Below are 19,588 nucleotides of genomic sequence, written 5' to 3'. Positions count from 1 at the left end.
GCTGTGGGTGTGGCACCCTCCACAGTGACTGAGCCCTGTCCACCTGCACGCGGCCTGGTCACCTGCTCACGCCTGTGCTGACCTGAGGCGCCTCCGTGCCGCTCTCCCTGGTGGCTGCCCTGAGGCCCCCCCGAGGCCAGGCCTCGCCACGTGGGGTGCCGGGTCAGGAGGGTTGGCCCATGTTTCATGGAAGTGCTTTGTGCCCGTGTCTCCAGTGAGCAGCGTGGACGCCACCCCACTCTGCTTCAGGGGCCCCTCGGCCTCCTGCCGTGGTCTCCGGAGCTCCGCTGGCTGCGGGGGTGCCCTCCAGGAGCGCTGTGGAGGGTTTGAGGTTAAACGCGTTCAGGTTTTAACCTAGTTCAAGGCAGAAGTCCAGGAAGCCCGGGTACGCGGGGCCAGAGCCAGCGGCCGTTCTTCCTGGCAGAGGCTGGTTAGCGCGAGAGGCCTTGGCCTGAGGAAGTAGCTCTGCCGCTGGCCGTGAGGGCAGAGGGACCGTGTGGTAGGGAACAGCCAGGTCCCTCCATCCTGCTGCCGCCAGAAACAGAAATGCCCCGAAAGACGCCGTCAGCCCCAGATGGGACACGCCAGAGGCACTCTGACTTCGGCCTCGGGTGACCCGGAGCAGGAAAGGCAGCCGGGCTGTGCGCAGACTTTGTCTGGGGAGCCGCCGCAACGGAACAGCACCTTCAGCCACTGAGCCGGCAGTCAGGGAGCGACCCCAGGCCCGAGCACCTTCAAAGCCGAGTGCAGATGAACAGCGCCCGAGCTGGGGTTAAGGCAGGGGTCACCTGCCGGGGAAGACCCCGAGCCGCGTGGCCATCCTGGGGGCCAGGCCATCCAGCCCACGTTCCTCGTCCCGGTGTTGGCATCTCTGGAACAGCCTCGCTAAGCCGCGTCCCTGCGTCCCGTCCCAGGAGGGTCCTTGACCCCCTCTGTTAGGACCTCAGGCCCGTGCGTTTGCAAGAGACGCCCCAGAGCCTCTGGGAGGGTGGGTCCTGATGGCGCTGGGTTCTCTGCCTGGGCCCTGTTTCTGGGTGGGCATGGTGGCATTCTGCCTGGCTCAGCCACTCAGTGATTCTGTGTCCCAGTCGAGGTCACTGCTGCCCTTGGCGGTCAGCATGCCCCTGAGGTGGGCAGGCAAAGGGCAGCAGTGGGGACCGTGAGTGGCGGTCCAGAGGCCCTGGAGATGCTCCAGAGGAGGCTGTGCCCCTGGCGGAGGCTGCCATCAGTCCCACACCAGGGAGCTCTTCTGGCCGCGCCACCGGCAGGACGGGCCGTTCCCAGAGCTGCTGTTGGGGACCCTTGGGCTGAGCCTGGAAGGAGCGTGGAGACGGTCGGTGGTCCCCAGCCTGCCCATCCCTCCCGCTGCTCCTGAGCCTCTGCTGGCCCTCTGACCCCTCCCGTCCCCTCAGAACGGGAACAGTGCCTGTGTCCACATCAGCCTCGGGTTCAGAGCTTAGCTGCTGGGCTTCCCCACCCTGACCCCTACACCAAAGTGTTAGGCTGAGTCACCAGCTCCTGGGGCTGCAGGTGGCCTTCGGTGACCCAGGGCCACAGGGACACTTGGGGTGGGGGTTGCCTCAGCCCCAGCCCAGAGACCTGGAGTCCCTGCAGCTTTGGGCTCTGGCCTGCTGTCGCCCTGCATGCATGGACCTCTGGTGTCGTTACAGATTTACGTCCACCTGAAGGAAGGCGGGGGCCCAGACGGCCTGGATGCACTGAAGAACAAGCCTCAGCTGCACAGCATGGTGGCCAGGAGCCTGTGCCGCAGTGCGGCCGGCAAGAACTACATCATCTTCACGGGGCCCAGCATCACCAGCCTGACCCTCTTTGAAGAGTTTGAGAAGCAAGGTTCGTCCAGCGGTGGTCCCAGCCAGCCCCACCTCCCCTCCAGGGGTCGCCACAGGCTGCCAGGCGAGGGGAACAGGCTCCTCTCTGAACCTCCCTGGGCCTGGCCCCTATGGGGCACTGATGACCTCCAGGTGCAGGCGTGAGTGCCAGGTGCAGAGCCTGGAAGGCTCTGAGCACACCCACCACCTCCCACCTGCCCTCCCAGCTGGCGGATGAGCACCGTGGACAGGGACGATCTCGGGCCTCCGCGACTTAGACCCCGGGTGCAGGACGCTTGGTTTGTTCGGGCGCAGACTGGGCCAGCCTCCCTGGCTCAGGCAGAGGTGGGGCTGCGGGAGGAGGTCTGCGCCAGGCCAGGGAGCCCCGTGGACGGCTGCACTGGCCTTGGCCTGGCCTGTGTTTAGGCTTCAGGTTCAGGCAGCTCAGGGGAGGCACACAGGGGGCCCACTGGGGCACAGCGCCCCTAGAATCATGTTGTTCAGCCGCAGCACAGATGTCTGGCCTTAAAACTGGGCCCTCTTGAGTCGGGTGGGCAGACGACTTGCACCCTGTGCTTCTGCTGCCAGGGAGGTGCAGCAGCTGCCTGGGCCCTGCTGGGCTCTGGTAGGGCGGAGGGAGAGGGGCAGGAGACCCGGCCCTGCGGGGCAGCCACTGTGGAGGAGCGTGCTGCTGCTGATCCCGGAGGGTGGCAGCTGGGCTGCCCGGCCTGAGCTCCGAGCGCCCGGCACAGAGGGCCGCTGCCTGGCTTGCCTCCGCCTGCTGCGCGGAGTGGGGCGGCTCAGGGCGCTCGGGTGAAGGTCTGGGTGGGACCCGTGCTGGGCAGAAACAGGCTCCTGCGGGTGGCAGGGGCGCAGAGCGTGGGCCTGGCCGCCGGGCTGCTTCCGGGAGCTGGAGGGGGCGCTCCCCAGTAGGGACGCCAGGGTGGGCTTAGAACCTCCGGGACCTCCAGACCTCACACCACCTTTGGAAGCTCCTCACAGGGCTGCGTGCACTTCCTCTGCAGCAGGGGGCACACTGGGGTCGCTGGTGGCTGTGCCAGCCCCAGAGCTGACTGCGGTGGTCGGGGCAGACGCCCCTCCGCCTGGCCTGGCCGTGCTCGTCCTCCCAGGGTGACGGCCTTGACCTGGAGGCCTGGCGAGCCTCCTTTCCTTCTGACGTGCTGGGGTAACCCAAGTGCAGAGGCTGCTGGAGGCAGATGGGGCGCAGGCTCAGCACTGCACCAGGCCCGCGGGGACTCCACGGACAGGGCGCTGCTGTGGGCCAACGGGTTGCGTGTTGCGGCCTGCCCTGCGGTCTCAGCAGATGTCCTCACAAAGGCCCCGGGAGGCAGGCGGCAGAGGCCAGGCCCCAGCTGGTCCTGCAGGGGGCACCTGCGCGAGTGTGCCTCTCTCCCACCAGAGATCTACTGCTGCGGCCTGCTCAGCTCCCGGAAGAGCGACTGCACGGGACTTCCGCCGTCCATGCTGACCAACCCAGCCACACCGCCGGCCCGTGGCCAGCACCAGATCAAGATGAAGGGGAACATGTCCCTGATCTGCTGGTACAACAAAGGGCACTTCCGCTTCCTGACCAACGCCTACTCCCCCATGCAGCAAGGTGAGCCGCTGGGAGGGCACAGCGGGGTGGGGCGAGGGCTCAGCTGGCCCCGGGTCACGGGGAAGTAGGACAGATGAGGCTGGACACCTGAGGACTCTCAGGAAGCAGGTTTTTTAAGCTGCAGCGGTCCCCAGGGGCTCATGCCTGAGAACCTCTGAACGCCGGGTCTGGAAGTTTGTTCACATCCATACTCCGTGGGGCTGCAGCCAGCCAGTGCCACAGCACTTAGGCTGTGTCCCATGTTCCCAGGTCAGGCAGAGGTTCACAGGTTTTCACCAAGAAAACAAGCAGTAGCTTTTCACAGCAAGCTCTCCCCAGACAGAGTCCACCACAGGGTATCTGCAAGAAAGAGGAAGCTTCAGCCCACACTGACCGCTCTGCAGAGCTCCTGCGAGATCTTGTGACGCTCTTTGTAAAATCTCGCTGACAAGAAGCTTGATTATGGTGGGTCCCTGGTCAAGCTTGACTGTGATGGGCCCCTGGAGAGGCTTGGTGTGGAGGGTCCTGGACAGGCTTGGTCGTGGAGGGTCCCTGGACAGGCTTGGTCGTGGAGGGTCCCTGGACAGGCTTGGTCGTGGAGGGTCCCTGGACAGGCTTGGTCGTGGAGGGTCCCTGGACAGGCTTGGTTGTGGAGGGTCCTGGACAGGCTTGACCGTGGTGGGGATCCTTGGAGAAGCTTGATCATGGTTGGTCCCTGTGACGGGGTACCTGGGTTGCATTGGTGGTGCATGGGGTGCATCCAGGTCGCCCTCAGCTGCGCTGCAGCTGTCAGGAGGCAGCATGGGAGGGAGCTTCCTGAGCAGCTCAGTCTGGCCAGCTGGGACATGGGGTCGCAGGTGACTTGAGCAGTCCATCACCCAGCTGTGCACACGGCGTGGTGGCTGGCCACATCCGAGTGGCATCGACAGGATCACTGTGTCATTGGCGTCTGTGACAAACCCTGGAGAGCTCAGCCTTTCCAGGTGCCTGCTTGCTAATCGGTCTACCTCTAGCAAGGGCCTCCACTAGCCAGGAGGCTGTCCTGGACGCTGCCCAGGAAAAGCTCTGCTAAACTCCTGGGAAGAGGGGCCATACGGGAGCCCGGGACTGGGCACCCATGTGGCATTCCTCACGTGGTCTGTGTGAGGTGGCGTGAGCCCGCCCCGTGCTGGGGCACGGGCGTGTGTTGGCATGTGCGCGCCCTGCGCTGGGGCATGGGTGTGTCTGCGTGTGCCCGCCCTGCGCTGGGGCATGGGCGTGTGTCTGCATGTGCCCGCCCTGCGCTGGGGCATGGGCGTGTGTCTGCATGTGCCCGCCCTGCACTGGGGCATGGGCGTGTGTCTGCGTGTGCCCGCCCTGCGCTGGGGCACGGGTGTGTCTGCGTGTGCCCGCCCCGCGCTGGGGCACGGGTGTGTCTGCGTGTGCCCGCCCCGCGCTGGGGCACGGGTGTGTCTGCGTGTGCCCGCCCCGCGCTGGGGCACGGGTGTGTCTGCGTGTGCCCGCCCTGCGCTGGGGCACGGCTGTGTCTGCGTGTGCCTGCCCTGCACTGGGGCACTGTGTGTTCACGGGTGCTGTTAGTGTCCCTGCCCTCTGCTGTGCCCCGGGGAGGGACTGTGGTCTGGGGACTCAGCGCAGGGGCTGGGGCTTTGTGCCAGCTGGTGTCAGGGCATCCAAAGCTGCCCCAGGGCTGCGTCCATCTTGGAGGGAGAGAGGCGCTGGGCCTGACCCTGAGGCCACACTGCCCGGTGTGGGGAGTGGCAGCTGTGTCCACTGTCCCCGAGGGCCTGAGCAGCCTGGGTGGGACGTAGGATGAGGAGCCGAGGGTGGCCTCCCGTCAGACCTGGCTCAGGCAAGGAGCACCCGGATGTGAAGACGAGGAAGCTGGTGGGGACCCTGCGCAGCCCAGGCACAGTGCTTGCTCAGCCTGGCCGCAGCGTCCAGTTCAGATGGCCCGAAGTCCGAAGCCTCGACTCCCTCAAGCATCCCAAGGAGCAGGCCACAGCCACTCGGTCGGGGCTCTGGGCCCTGGAGGGCCCCGATGCGGGGCTGGTGGGCTGGGGCCGGTCCTGTGTCCCGACCCGCGGGACATCAACGCAGGACGGCAAACCTAAGAGAGAAGGAATGAAGGGACAAGAGACACAGGGAGTGACAGCAAGACAGGAATTCTGATCAAGCTGCAAATTTTTATTGTTCTCACGGGTATTTATGCTGAGGGAATGAGGGACATGATGAGACACAGGCTGGTTGGCTGTGTTTTTCTTTTGGGCTCCTGATAAGGTGCAAGTTCACGCCGGCGGGAAGGTGAAATCCCGGAAGAGAAGCGGGGGCGGGCCATAGGCAAAACTATCAGCCGGGAGTGGGGAGGGGGTGCACTCCGGGAATCAGGGTGCCTGAGTCAGCTGCAGGGTGTTTGTGCAGGGGAGGCAACCGCAAAATGCTCCCTGGGCTGCTGCTTATCATAAAGGTCAGAACGTCCTCAGAATGAGAACTTCTTCTTGGTCCCTGACAGTCCTGCCCTGGAAGGGCTTTCCCGTCCACACTGAGGGCCGTTCCTCCTACGGAACGGGAAGTTTTCTTCCTGGTGTCCCCAATACTGGGGTCAAAGACACCCGGCCTGTGTGCCCCGCACCCGCCTCTGCCCGCTTCCTGAGCTGCTCAGGCTGCCCATTGTGGTCATCGTGACTTCGGGCAGGACATGAGATTCTCTGGGGTCACGTCCCTGGTGACTCTTAATGCTTGTGCGGGGCCTTCGCTGCGGGGACTGCAGTGCCACCAGGCCCTGGTGACGTGTGGCCACAGGTGGGACCTGCTCGGGGCACGGCCACGGGGACCCACATTCCTCCAGCTGCACTGACACCCCTTCTTCTTTGTAAAGCCTGTGACCCGGGCCGGTGCCAGGGCGCTGGGGCCGTCTTAAAGCCCCTTCACTCCCGCGCAGCTTTTCTGAGGACGTGTCTTTTTCTCATGAAACCCGAGAGCAGATTCTCTCCGTGCGTTTCCCTTTGGTTTGTGACCCGCACTTTGAAGGTCTCGTTGTTCCACAAGGGCAGACCTGCTGCCCCGTCCTGCCACCGAGGCGGCTGCACTCTTCACCTGGGCATTCTGGGCGGCCTCTGTGGGGTCACGTGGCCAGGCGCCCGCTCTGTGCCCCTCGAGCACGGCAGAAGGCGCCTCTCCTGTCCCTCTGCCGCCCGGATGGGGTCTGGAGCCTCACGGGCGTGGAGGCCGCTGCTCAGCTGTCTTACTCTGGCCCCTCGTGAGTGGGTTTCTGGCCACAGAAGACACGGCCAGGTCTGCGCGGCCCAGGGTCAGTCTTTCTAGGAGCCAGGGACCGTCCCAGCCTCTGGCTTTCTGAGTTTCCCGTCTCCCCACCCAAGCGGGCATCTGTGTCCACTTGAGACCAAGCTTTCTCAAGGCCAGTCTGTCATCCCTGGGGTGAGGACAGGGGCTCCTGCAGGGCCGTGGACCTGCGGAGACAGGCGTGCGGAGGGGCGGCAGGCCATGGACCCTTCTCAAGGCCTCCGTCCAGGACACAGCGGCCTTGCTGGGGTAGGCGCCAGCCCAGCCTGGGCCGCCTCTTCTCCTTGCCTGGAAGGAGCCACGCCCCACAGTCCTGCCAGCCACGGGATGTGCCGCCTTCAGGTGACCTTCGTCTGCCTGACCCGCTGGGGCTTCACAATCCTCTGAACTCATTCCTCGAAGACACGCCACAGAGGCCCGAGCTAGGACCTCACCTCACGGCGAGCGACGCCCGGAGGCTGCAGGGGTGGCTCACTGCCAGCAGAGCGGGCACACGGGGAGTCTGGCAGCATCTGTGCAGCAGATGCGGAAGGACACACGGGCCTCGGTGGGTCTCAGCCTCACCAATGGCGTCTAAGCCCCGCCATGCCCGGGGGTGCCCCGGTGTGTTCCGCTGCCATGAGCCCCTCTGTTCCTGTGGGTGCCCTGGGTGTGTTCTGCTGTCCACAGGAAGGGGTGGCCACGGCTGACCAGCAGCTGCAGTGGGCTCCGTCCTTCCCCAGGGCCCGGCGTCCTGGGCGGTGCAGTGGTTGGGCCTGGGCTGGAGCGAGCCGAGCACCAGCCCAGGAGGCGTGTGGACGGCACTGAGAGTGTGTTCCCGCAGGGGTCATCATCAAGAGGAGGAGCGGAGAGGTGCCCTGCCCGCTGGCCGTGGAGGCCTTCGCCGCCCACCTCAGCTACATCTGCAGATACGATGACAAGTACAGCAGGTGCGTGTGGCAGCGGGGGGCGGTCAAGGCCAGGGCCTCCTCCAGGCGCAGGAGGCTAGTCCCGGGGAGGGCTAGCCTGGGCATAAGTGCTGCAGCCAGGACACTGGAGCATGTGACTCCCTGAATGTCCTGGGCACGTGTGTGACCTTCAGCACCTGGTGGCCAGGCTGGTGGACATCTGCTGGGCCCTGTCAGGGTAACGTCTTCTGGCCTTTGCTTGGCGGGAAGATGAGGCATGGCCCGGGGTGTCGGGAACGTCCACCTGTTCCCTGCCGGCCTCAGACAAGTCCGTGGGACCCGCTCGGGGCCTGGCACCGGGCCGCGCTCCAGCAGTGGGGAGAGGTTGGCGTCCGTCCAGCTTGGCTGCCTGCCTGTGCCAGGCTCAGATGCCTCAGAACCAGGGCGCAGAGGCAACCTTGCAGACAGCAGGTGGCGCCCGCAGGCGGGTGCGGAGGCGCGGCGGGCGTCCCCAGGGTGAGCCCCAGGGCCAGCGGATTGCCTGAGAGGCAGTAACCCCACTGCCTCGGAGCCGAGGGGCTGCGGAGGAGCCCAGAGAGGGTCCTGGGCAGCAGGAGGCGCGGCGGGCTCCGTCCTCGGCACCGCACAGTGGGCGATCTGTCTGTGCGCAGAGCCCGGGGATGAGGCCCCAGGCTGGAGCTGGCCCTGCAGGAGGGCGGCCCCGGGCCTGCTCAGCCGCCCTGCCCTGCCCCCAGGTACTTCATCTCCCACAAGCCGAGCAAGACCTGGCAGCAGGTGTTCTGGTTCGCAGTCAGCATCGCCATCAACAACGCCTACATCCTCTACAAGATGTCGGACGCTTACCACGTGAAGAGGTACAGCCGGGCGCAGTTCGGAGAGAGACTGGTGAGGGAGCTGCTGGGCCTGGAGCACCCGTCGCCCGCCCCCTGAGGCCCGCCCAGGCGGCGGGCGGAGGGGAGCCGCCCGTCAGGGGCCTGTGGTGAGGTTTGCGTTCAGAGGCGGGCGTCCTCCCACGGGCAGCCCCGATGAGCCCAGCTGTCCGTCCGCCCGAGGCCCTGGAGCCCGCGAGGCTGCGGCACTGTGCCTGCCGACCAAGGCCGATCGGGAGCCTGGCAGGCGGAGAAGAGCTGACGCTGGGCCCTTCATCATGGCGAGCAGGGAGACGGCCGAGCAGGAGGACGACGGAGGCCTGGGGAGGCCTGGGGAGGCGGGTGTCCCAGCCTCGGCCTTCCGTGGGCGGCTTGGTGCCACGAGACACAGTGGGGCAGGCGCTGCTGCCTGTGCTGTGGGCTGGGCCAGGGACCCCGTGGCAGCCGAGGTGGCTGTTTTGTTTTTAGATCTCTTCAGGTTATTTTCTTACTGTTGCTTAAGGTCTACTGTAGAGGGAGGGGCCACTCTTCCCGCCACACCCCTTGCATGATCAGTGTGTCCGTGCCTGTGGCGGGAGGGCTGCTGGCTCCAGGACCCCGCGCAGGCCACCGAGGGCCGGAGCCTCTGCTCTGGCTGTCACAACCCCTCACTGCAGAATCACTTGTTCTGGAAACACGTGGCTGCTGAGGGCCCGTGCCTGTTGTCCTTTCCTGGTGGTGTGACCGTCACTGCTCTGCCTGAGCCCTGACGGGGACAACCCGGTGGGGCGTGATGGACACGGGCTGCCTTCCTGGCCATGCCCAAGGCCGGGGGCTTCTCCACGGAGGCCTCCGCCCAGGGCAGGAGGCAGCAGGAGCAGGCGAGGGGAGGCGCCACCGCGTGCACCCCGGTGGGCCGACGTGCCGCATGCTCCCAGCCCACGTCACCTAGCACCCTGCCACGGTGGCCACCCTCACCCTGTGGTTCAGATTCGATGCCACGGGCCATAGGCCAAATCCTAGACCATCTCCAGCACCTCTGCCGCCCTTGGGTTGGACCGAAAGCACTTTTACCACGTGGAGAAATATATTTTTAATTTGTGATGCTTTTCTACCAGGTCCACTCTTTCGAGTTAACGTGTTTCCAACACTTAGGGAGACGAATGAAAGCCGATGAATTTCTTTTCTGTCCAAACAAGTAAAAAAAAAAAATAAAAGTCTATTTAGATGTTGATCAATTGTAAACATGTGGATTTGTTTCGAGGGACCGCACCGCTGTCCTCCTGTATGGTCTCCCCTGTGATGGCAGTCTGAGTGCAGGGCCCCTCACCTGGCGTTCCCGTTACCTGAGATAAACTGCGACCTGGAAGTACTAACCGGAAGACTCCAGGAAGGGAAGTCTCAGAGTTTTAAGCTGCCAGCCTGACAGCAGGTCCTGCTCCCCTTGCCAGTCGGTCACGGTGCCCAGCAGGAGCCGCACTTACCACACGGAGGGCCAGGTGCTTCCAGGCCCCCACTGGGTCTTAGAGTGTGGCCCCAGATGAGGGGCCAGTGGCCACGTCCTGCTGTGCAGGTCTGGCGGGGCAGGCCCTGGGCAGGTCCCCGAGTCTGTTCCTCCAGACTCAGAGGTGGGTTTCTCCTTTCAGTTCTCCAGACCTGCTCTCCCACTCTCCAGCATCTCCCCGGGGCCGCAGAGGGAGCGCGTGCACCTCTAGTGGGAGAGAAGCCTGGGGTTCAGCGCAGGCCATGGGCCAGAGCCTGGTTCCCAGCCAGAGTGGCTCGTCCGCATCACACAGACAAGCCTGATCGCTGTGCTCAAGCAGTGTCCAGGCCTGACTCTACCCTACAAGAGGCAATGACCAGTTAGGTGTCCACATAGAAAACAAAGGGAGGGGCAGCTGAAAAGACCAGGGTGATGTGCATGGGGGGCACTGGCCCAGGAGGGTACTGGCCACTCGCCTCTGGCTGTCCTGGTCCCTCTGGCTGTAGTCGGACCTGGGCCATGTGGGGAGCGACAGGTACGCACCCCGGGGGAAGCTGGGCATATAGGGCTTGGCACTATCCAGCCTGGGACGTGTCCTCGGAGGCGGGAGGTGGCCCAGCCCATCTGTGGGCTTTGGCAGGACAGCCCCGAGGGAAGCACTAGTCCTACCTAAGAAGCAGCAGAGCCAGGAAGTGGAGCCCTTGTCCAGCTGCTGGGCAGATGCCCACGCCAGGGCCACAAAGACCCCCAGGGGCCCCACCCGAGTCCCCTCTGCCCTCCTCAGTGCAGGACCCCACTCACCTGGGGGCCTGAGGCAAGGGATCGGGCAGCACCTGGCTCTGGGGCCTCCTTGCCCCTGGCTGCCCTCCAGCACCCAGTTGAGACCTCGGGGCAGCAAGCTCTGTACGTGGCCCTTGGGGACTCGAAGCCCAGGGTGCTGCCAGGACCTGGGCCCTGAGGCGGGGCCACAACCTGCAGCAGGCCTCTACCCAGGTGGAGCGCCTGAGCTGAGCGTCGGTCCTGAGCCGAGCGCTCCTCCAGCCCTGGCCAGCGGGCGGCTGGCTGCGTGCCGTCTCTCCAGCCAGGCTGGCTGGCCACACTTCCCAGTGCAGTTGGGACGCTGCTTGGGGCTTTCGTGGTCCCTCGCAGGGGTGACGTGGGGAAGGGTGGGGTCTGGGGCAGCCACGCCTGGGGATCCTTGGGGCTCTTGGCGAAGGAAGGGGCAGGGCAGGCGAGGGGCGAGGGCCAGATGGGAGCGGAGGCCTCGCTGGGGCCCCCATGGCACAGCCGGCATCCTTGGGCCGGGACAAGTCCTCAGAGGAGACGGCGTGGGAGCCGTCACGACCAAGGATCCCTGTAAAATGAGGAGGCTGACCCCTTCCAGGGCTGGCACCTCCTCCGGGGGGACAGAGACAGACGCGTGCTGCTCGGCCCGAACAGGAAGGGAGGCGTTTGACGACAGGGCACAGGCGCCTGGATTTCCTGAGCCTGGACCAGCGTTCAGCTCTCCACTCTGCAGCGCTTGCAGCCCTGTACCGTCCTCCACCTCCCGGGACCCAGACCTTCCCTCTGGGTGCAGAGCCCTGGCCTGGGCACCCTCCCTCCCGTACACCATGGGCAGGTCCTCGGGGCCGGGACCCTCCCCTCCACGCAGCAGGGTGGGATGTGGCCTGCGTGGAAGCCTTGCTGAGGACCGAGGCACCAGGAAAGAGCCGCTTCCACAGGAGGGGACGACCACCAGCAGGGGAGCAGGAGGCGGGCCCCTTCCAGGCCTCGCCTGCTGAGCTGGCCACATCTCCCGTGGCCCAGGCCTCTGGGCTGCCAGCCCTTGCTGTGTGGCTGCAGTGCCATCCTCGAGGCTGGGTGACTACGAAGAACACGCTGTTGGGCTCGCAGCTCCAGTCCAGGCTCGGGGCAGAGCGGAGCGCATGGCGGACCCCACCACGGGCTGGAGGCTGTCCCTGCCCATCCTGCTCGCGTGGCAGCACCACCCCAGCGCCTCACACGGGGTCAGAGGTCAGCCTCTGAAGCTTGGGGCCCCAAGTCCGAGCCCTGCAGGGTCCAGGAACACTCAGGAAGTCAAACAGCCACACGGTCTGGGGCGGACTCCAGGGCAAGGGGCTCTTGGTCACTAAGAGCGGCCAGCGCTGCTTTGCCATCAAGGACGGCCAAGCAGGGGAGACACGACCCAGAGCCTCACGTGGTCAGAGCACCCTCGGCAGAGCTGCTCGAGGGGAGGGCTGGGCCGGGCATTTCAGGGCACAAGGGACCCGTGTGACCCGGAGGGTGGGTCTGGGGTCTCCTGGGAAAGGCCAGGTGCCGAGGAACCCGCCGGATGGAGATCTGCCAGCAGGACACCTCGTGGCCAGGAGCCCGACCCTGTCCAGAGGCCACAGGGAGGGGGCAGGGTCCACCCCGGTTAGAACTTCTGCCTAAAGGCGAGTCTGGGCTGAGGTTCTGGCCCACAGAGGTAACCAACAGGCTGCCGGGCCATGTCTCTCCACCTGCCCATCCCAGCCACCAGAGAAACTGGTGAGGAGGGCGTTCTGTCTCCAGGACTCCTCCCTGGTTGCCTCGGGGAGACCAGGAGGTGGTGTGACCCCCACACCAGGAGCCACACAGGTCAGCATGCTCCTGGAGAAACAGGAGGGCATGCTTCCCAAGTGCGAGGGGCTGCAGGGGTGGAGGCGGGACGGGCAGCATCCAGCCACGGCAGAGTTCGCCTCCGCTGTCAATCACCTCCCAGCCAATGCCGGCGCCTCCTCTGAGATGCAGCCTTTTGCAGTCTGGGCAGCAGAGGGCGGCCATGCATGCCCAGCTGCCCTCAGGAGGAGGCCCGGGAGGCAGGCAGAGCCAGGATGAGGTGTCCGCAGGCAAGCCATCTGGGCTGGGGTCCAGTGGCAGGACTGTGGAGAGGGCTGCAGGGCCCCGGTTCGTCCTCCAGCCACTACCTCCTGGGGCTTCTGGGGACATTCCCCAGGGGTTGCTGCCCCAGAAGCACACATCTGGCAGTGAAGGAACATGCCCAGCAAGCAGGGCAGGCTTGGCCACTGGGAAGCGGGTGGTGGAGTGGCGGGGTCAGCCCCGGGCAGCAGCCCGGACACAGCAAGGCTGGTCAGGCCTGCTGCCAGTCATGGGCAACACAGTGCTCCCGGGCCCAGGCCGGGACCCAGGGTCTGCAGCCAGGCTTGTGGGCGCCCACCCCACCCTCCGCTCAAGGGGGTGGTGTTGGACAAGTGACTGGTGAGCCGCCAGAGCTGCTCAGACGGGAGCCGGCCAGGCTGGCAGCCCTTCCCTACCCTGGAAAACCACCCCGCCACACGATGCTCCTGCTGCCACCACCCCGCATCCGTGGTCACGTGGCAGAAGGTGGCCTGGAGGGCAAGGGGCTGGGTCTGACCCCAGAGAGCTCCCCACATCCGCCTGCTGGTACTGGACCTCCAAGGGCAGCGGAACAGTCTGCCACATGAGCCTTCCCCACATGGAGCCTCTGCTTCCAACCAGAGATGCCAGGGAGTCCAGGATGGGTCTTGGCTGAGCTCTAGAATGGGCGTGCAGGCAACCCCACAATTGATCTTCCCAAAATACAGCATTTAAGTAACCTATTTTTGTGTCAGGGGTTCAAGGAAGCCCTCGGAGGATGGCAGTACACTCTCCTGCACGTGGAGGAGGGCAAACCCAGGAAGTGCCGTGCCCAAGGCTCTGGCTGGGTCAGCTCTTGAACCCTAGCCGAGTCCTGATGTCTGCTAGGACCTCCAGCCACCAGGGCACCCTGGTCTCCGAGAGGAAGGCCCGCTTCTTCAGAGGTTGCCGACCTGTAGCGGTGTTCTCCAGGCCGAGCGTGGGGCAGAGGGGGCTCCCGAGGCTTCTTCAGGCCATTCCAGATGCCCGTCCCGGGACCCTGTGCTGACCACAACACTTGGGCACTCCAGGCCTGGCACAAGCACCTCTGGGCAGCTGCCCCTGGCCTGCCAGAGTGCCCCCAGATTCACGTCTGTCCCACAATCACAGTCTCAGTCCCACAGCATCTGCTGAAGTCCCAAATCTCCAAAACCAGCACCTGCCCCCAAGCTCCCTCTGTCCACAGGTGGCAGCGGCAGCCTCCCATGCCACCCTCCCCTAGGAGTCCCTCCACTGCCCCTTCCCTTCAGGGTTCCTCCCTGCTCCCGTGGGGCACTCCTAGAGGTGGGCCCTAGTTTGCTGGTTCTGCCCGAGACCAGGGCCTTCCCTGTCTGCAGCCCCTCAGAGGCTTTGCACAGACCAGGCAGGCCCAGGGGGAGCTTAGAGGCAGCGGGCAACGTGTGCCCTGCATGTCCAGAGCTGGAGTCCAGGCCGAGACTCCAAGATGCTGGCTCTGTGGACAAGGCCTGCTCCCAGCAGGCATGCTCCCATCCCTCTGGGTGGAAGGTGCGTCTGGAGGCCCTGGCCTTTATTCTGGGGCCCAGCTATCTGCCCACTTCACCTCCCAGGCTGCTCAGCATGGAGGGGAGGTGGCCAGCCACATCCTAGGGCCCAGAGCCCAGACCTCACGGCTCACTGGTGCTCGATGCAGGGGCCTCCCGGAAGCCCCTTGGCCCAGCCCAGCCTGCCCAGGGCCCCGCCAGCTGCTCCTTCTCAGGGACGCCAATCAAGTGCCTGCTCCCGTCTCAAGGGCGATCTGATCCTCTTCTACCTCAGAGTCAGGGTCAGAGCCCAGCACAGCATCGCTGGACCCTGGGCAGTCTCCTGGGCATGCCCAAAGGACACCTGTCTCCAGCACTGTCCTGGCCCTCCCGGTTTGACATCACAGCGGGGGACAAACCCTCCATGTCAAGCGGGGTTCGGCAGAGACCGACCGACGGCACACACGGCGGGGCGGGACCCAGCTGCCCCGAGCCCTGGGGTGCTGGCTGCGGCTCTGTCCAGAGGCCCAAGAGCTGGGCTGCGTGTGCAGTCCTGGCATCCGAGGGCCCTGGAGCTCTGGGGTTCACGGCAGGAGGGAGATGGCCCTCCGCTCCAGGAGGGGAACGGTCTTTTGGTCCTCCCGGGGTCCCTGTGGCCTGGAGGGTGCTGCCCACATTGAGGGCCACCCACCCCACTTGGCCCACACCCAACAGGCCAGCCTCCTCTGGATGCACCTCAGACACTGTTCTAGGCGACCCTGGGTCCCCCAGTGACACCCAAAACTAACAGGCACATCACTGAATCTCCAAGGAGCCACGCTCACCCACGGGGAGCACACTCAGGTCCAGACCCTTCTGGGCAGTGGTGACCCTCCACAGTGGCCCTGACGCCTGGCGTCCCCACTAGCACGAACGTGGCCAACGAATTGGGAACTTTGATGACACCAGCACCGGCACTTTTGCCATGTGAATTACTATAGGAGGAGGCAGGCCGGCAGCACACCTGCGGGTCGGTATCCGTCCTGACGCCGGCAGCTCCCTGTTTGTGAGTGGCCTCCCTGAGGGCAGGCCACGGGGACGGCCACAGCAGGCGGGGGCTCCGCAGCTGGCGCCTCTGGGAGCACTGCTGGCTGCTCATCGGCACCGCCAGAGTCCGTCCACATGCTTGATGAGCGGCCACCCTGCCCTGTCCTCCTGGCCAGCAGAGCCCAGCCCCTGGCAGGGTCCACAGGGAGGTGAGGCTTCCCGAGCACCTGAGCTGGGCCTGAGGTGCTCGCGAGGCGTGTGATCGGCACTGGGAGAGCTCGCGGACTGCGCGTGTCTGGGAGCGCCTGCCTGTGCCAAGGTGGAGGGGCGCAGGTCGGTGGGGCCTGTTCAGGCGTCCTGCCCCTGCGTCCTGTCGTTCGGACGTTTCACTTGAGCTCCACTGGGAACTTCTTGGCTTGCAGAACCAAGAGGCTCCAACAGGCTCCAGCTCTGAGGGCCAACTCATGGGAGTCCACGTCCGCCATTCCTGGCCTGTGCCCTGCGTGGCCAACAGAGACCCCCAGGGTCTTGACACGACCTCCCGGAAGCCAGTGTCTTTCTGGAACGTCTTTACTCTGAGTGGGACTTGCAGTGACCACGCTGCACACAGCTGACCATAACTGCAGTCAAGTCGGCTCCACACCCACCCCCTGCGGGGCCCTCCTGGGTGGGCAAGGACCAGGTGTAGCCCCCAACCCCAGCACCCTGGCCTGGATGCTCAGGTGGCAGATTCCTCTCTCCTTCTGGACCCGAGGGACACAAGGTCTTTGGGAAACATGGCACAGATGATTTGCAGGACACGTACAATAAAGTTGGACAGACGCTGAGTGGGCAGTTGACTGCAGGCAGCCGGGTGACACCTTTGTGTCGCTGTGACAAAGCACCTGGAGACCCCGTCACCTCCCAACAGTGCCACCTGCTGGGGATCAACCTTCGACAGTGCCTTGGGGACCTCTGTGTCCTTGCTGTGACATACATAACTCTCAGGAAAACCTTTTTTTTTTTAAGGCAAGTCCATGGACAGGAGACACTGAGATTTGTTTTTCTGGTTGAATATTTTCTGAAATGTGAAGTCATTACAAAATCAAACAGCTGAGTTTGGTTAGAAGTTTCACAAAAGGCTTGTGGCTCTGGCCCTTGGTCCAGCCACTGCCTTCTCCTGCTCCCTGCACAGACCCAGACCCGCCCCTTCCCGGCTCCGCAGTGCCACATCCAATGCCCCCTGCAGTGCCTCACCTGTCCCATCAGGTGGCTTTCTCTGTGTCCCAAGGGTGGACCCCACCTGGGATGACCTCCCCACGTGACCAAGTTCCACAGAGTCTTCACAGCCTGGCAAACTCACCCCGCAGCAGATGCCCACTGAGCACAGCACTGCCGTCCACTCTGCTTGGCTCTGGGCCCCACGGCCTCCTGGTCTCTGATCACAAGAGTGGATCAAGCTCTCTGGCTGCCCACGCAGGAAGTGCACACACAGCCCTGGGGGACCCAGCACACACCACCAGCAACAGGGGGGCTTCTGTCCCTTGGACGGCAGCAGGGCCAATCTTTAGGTCTCAGCGACGAGCGGGGTGTGGCACGCTCTGGCATTCCTCCAAGTCACCCACACACTTCGGGCCAGTCACTAGATGACTGGCCAGCATCAGGTCTCCCCAACAAGCCTGTGGGGTGCGCTCACGCAGGGGCAGTGTAAAGGCACCTGAAGACCCTGGGCAGGGCCCCAGCTGGCTGTCCACGCCGTGGGCACATAGCACAGGCCCGAGCACACCAGCAGGTGGCCTGGACAGCAGCAGCAGCCAGTGCTGGTGTGCGCCACAGAGCAACAGCAATGGCCACAGCCTGGCCCTCACACCACACACACCTGGCAAGACCAGACGGCGTCGCCACCAGACAGAGTATCTATAAAGTATCTTCTCTTTATTTAAGTTAAACAATCTCAAGGATGGTTTCCATCTATAAAATGGACAAAGTACAAGCTCTGTACAGCAGTTCTTTTTAAAAATCAACTGGAAAAAAATTACCAAACTATATTCTGAATTTGCAAAACGTACTCACAGACACCATTGCTTCCGCTTGCACCGGCACAGGACACCACAGAGGAGATGCCACCTTGCCGCTCCCCAGGCTCGGGGAGGGTGGACAGCCTGATGACCGAGAAGGACCGCACACACAGGAAGTCGCTTTGGCACACTGTCGCGTAAACAGGGCTGCTCTGGAGGGCCCGCTTAGCCGCCTCTGCTACCAGCTGTCCAGGACTCGGCCAGAGGCGCCCGGGGTTCAGACAGCACACGCAGTGCACGGGCGACCAGCCCAGTGGGTACAGGCGTGCCCGGCAGGCCCGATCTGCCCCACGTCCGAGGCCTGTCCTCAGGCAGCAGGGGCAAGAGCAGAACCCAGTGCTGCGGGCAGTGCCCGCACAGGCTGGTCCTGGCCCTCACTCTGGGTCTGCTGGCAGCCTCACACCTGCACTGGGAGTGGCTTTCCTCAGCCCTGCACTGAAGGATGGAGAGGTGTGGACGTCACCTGGCACGTGGACACTGTCTGCCTGGCGGGGAAAGAGACGCAGGCAGCCCCCTGGCCAGGCCTCACGAGGGCCTGGTCACAGTGTGCGCACTGTGGGCTCCTGAGGTGGAGGCCAGCAGGACTCCCTCTCCAAGCAGCATGGGAGCACCGGCAGACTCCAGCACCTCGACTCCTGGCCTCTGAGGCCTGAAGGGGCCTGATGTGCACGTCAGAGGCGCCAGGTGCCCGGGTGCTTGTGTGGGAGGGCAGGGGGACAGGCAGTGGCCACGCCAGCAGGGGCTGGGCTCTCAGGATGGGGGCTCGAGAGACAGTGGGCTCCGGGCAGCGTTCTGAGTGAGAGGTTTTTCCCGTCCTGCTCCAGTGCCGGCCTTGGAGACTGCACAGGACCACAGGCCCCTGCCTCCCACCCGAGTCTCCAAGGTATGCGGCATTGCTTGGTTTCGTGTCCACCCAGCTCTACCCAAGGGCCTGAGGCAGCCATGCTGCATGGAACAAGGGGACGCTGGGTGCGGCTGGCACGCCAGGGCTCCAGGTCCACCTGCAGGCTGAGGGCGCAGCTCAGGGAGCCCCGAAGGCCTGGTGTCCAGGTCTGGGGCCAGCATGCACCCAGTGCTGGTGTGTGTCCCAGTGCAGCGTGTCTGACCCGCCTGCCACGGGTGGCGGGGTCCTGCTGGCTCACACTGGGGGATGTGCAGCTGGACTGTTTCTCCCCTCAGAGAAAAAAAAACATTAATGAAAAAAACCCAAAACATACTTGCCAAAATAAGCAACCTGTCCAGGTTCACAGACACTGACAGATGAAGAGCAGATTCCCAACACGCAGCGAGTCCCAAGCTGGAGGCCACCAGAGGGGCCCTGGGGGCCCCGCTGGCCACCAGAGCACCTACAGGCCAATGAAGTTCCAGGGGACAAAGGTGGCCACCTGGCCTTCCAGCAGAGTGGCCCTCCCACAGGTGACAAGATGGCGACCTAGGAGACCACAGGGAACTGGCCGCAGCTTTCGCGCACATGTTGTATTTAGCGTCCCACGGGGAAGTGAGTTCAGACACAGCAAGCCATCAGTGAGGAGGGTGAGCCTGCCACCCGGTCACCATGGGGACAGCAGGGCCGGTGGGACCAGGGGCAGGCGCAGAGTCCTCCCAAGCCGGGCCCTGCCCCTCCTCCTCTACACGCTCCAGTACTCCTCCTGGCCTCGCCACGGCCCGTCCTCAGCTGCCCAGCACATGAGAAGCGAAGGCGGAGGGGCGGGGGCGCCTGGTGGGCCCGGCTCTCCTCCCTGCTTGCCACGTGGGCACGGCCCGCGTCTCCGGGTCCTCTGGCTTTCAGACCGTGATGGAATACTGAGGTATATAGTTTCGCAGAAAGTTTAGGAAACATGATCGATAAGGTGACGGCCAGCCCGACGGTGCGCAGCGGGGCGTGGGCGCAGCTACGGCTGCAGGTTGAGCGAGAACTTCCACTGCTGCGACAGGGCTGGCCCGCACACCTCCACGCTCAGACCCCCGCTCTTGGCCGTGCGACTGTCCAGGCACAGGTTGCTGCCCACGTGCCTCAGCTTGGAGTTGCCCTCGATCTGCTCCCACCGCTGCAAGAGAGGAGAAGGCGCCAGTAAGCCCGCCGTAGCACCCACGGGCCACGGGCCAGCACCCGGAGGGATGCGGGGAACCCGCCTCCGCAACCCGCAGCCTGGGCGTG

At 64.7% G+C, this 19,588-nt stretch overlaps 2 protein-coding genes across 2 annotated transcripts in view; one reads left to right on the top strand and one right to left on the bottom strand.

The window, feature by feature from the left end:
• The window catches only part of Pgbd5 (piggyBac transposable element derived 5), a 59,904-nt gene extending 50,190 nt beyond the window's left edge, over positions 1-9,714 (top strand). The window contains exons 4-7 of the mRNA XM_047521532.1: positions 1,671-1,851; positions 3,250-3,447; positions 7,550-7,655; positions 8,369-9,714. Coding sequence (XP_047377488.1) covers positions 1,671-1,851; positions 3,250-3,447; positions 7,550-7,655; positions 8,369-8,564 — 681 coding nt within the window. The 3' untranslated portion in view covers positions 8,565-9,714. The remainder of the gene's footprint in view (positions 1-1,670; positions 1,852-3,249; positions 3,448-7,549; positions 7,656-8,368) is intronic.
• Positions 9,715-17,270: 7,556 nt separating this feature from the next.
• Galnt2 (polypeptide N-acetylgalactosaminyltransferase 2) overlaps positions 17,271-19,588 on the bottom strand; it is an 84,186-nt gene continuing 81,868 nt past the window's right edge. The window contains exon 16 of the mRNA XM_047520926.1: positions 17,271-19,478. Within this exon, the coding sequence (XP_047376882.1) occupies positions 19,323-19,478 (156 nt within the window). The 3' untranslated portion in view covers positions 17,271-19,322. The remainder of the gene's footprint in view (positions 19,479-19,588) is intronic.

This window comes from Sciurus carolinensis, chromosome 12, assembly GCF_902686445.1.
Source record: "Sciurus carolinensis chromosome 12, mSciCar1.2, whole genome shotgun sequence".
Taxonomy (NCBI): domain Eukaryota; kingdom Metazoa; phylum Chordata; class Mammalia; order Rodentia; family Sciuridae; genus Sciurus; species Sciurus carolinensis.
Note: the sequence above shows the minus strand (reverse complement) of the source record. Positions and strands in the feature narration are given on the sequence as shown.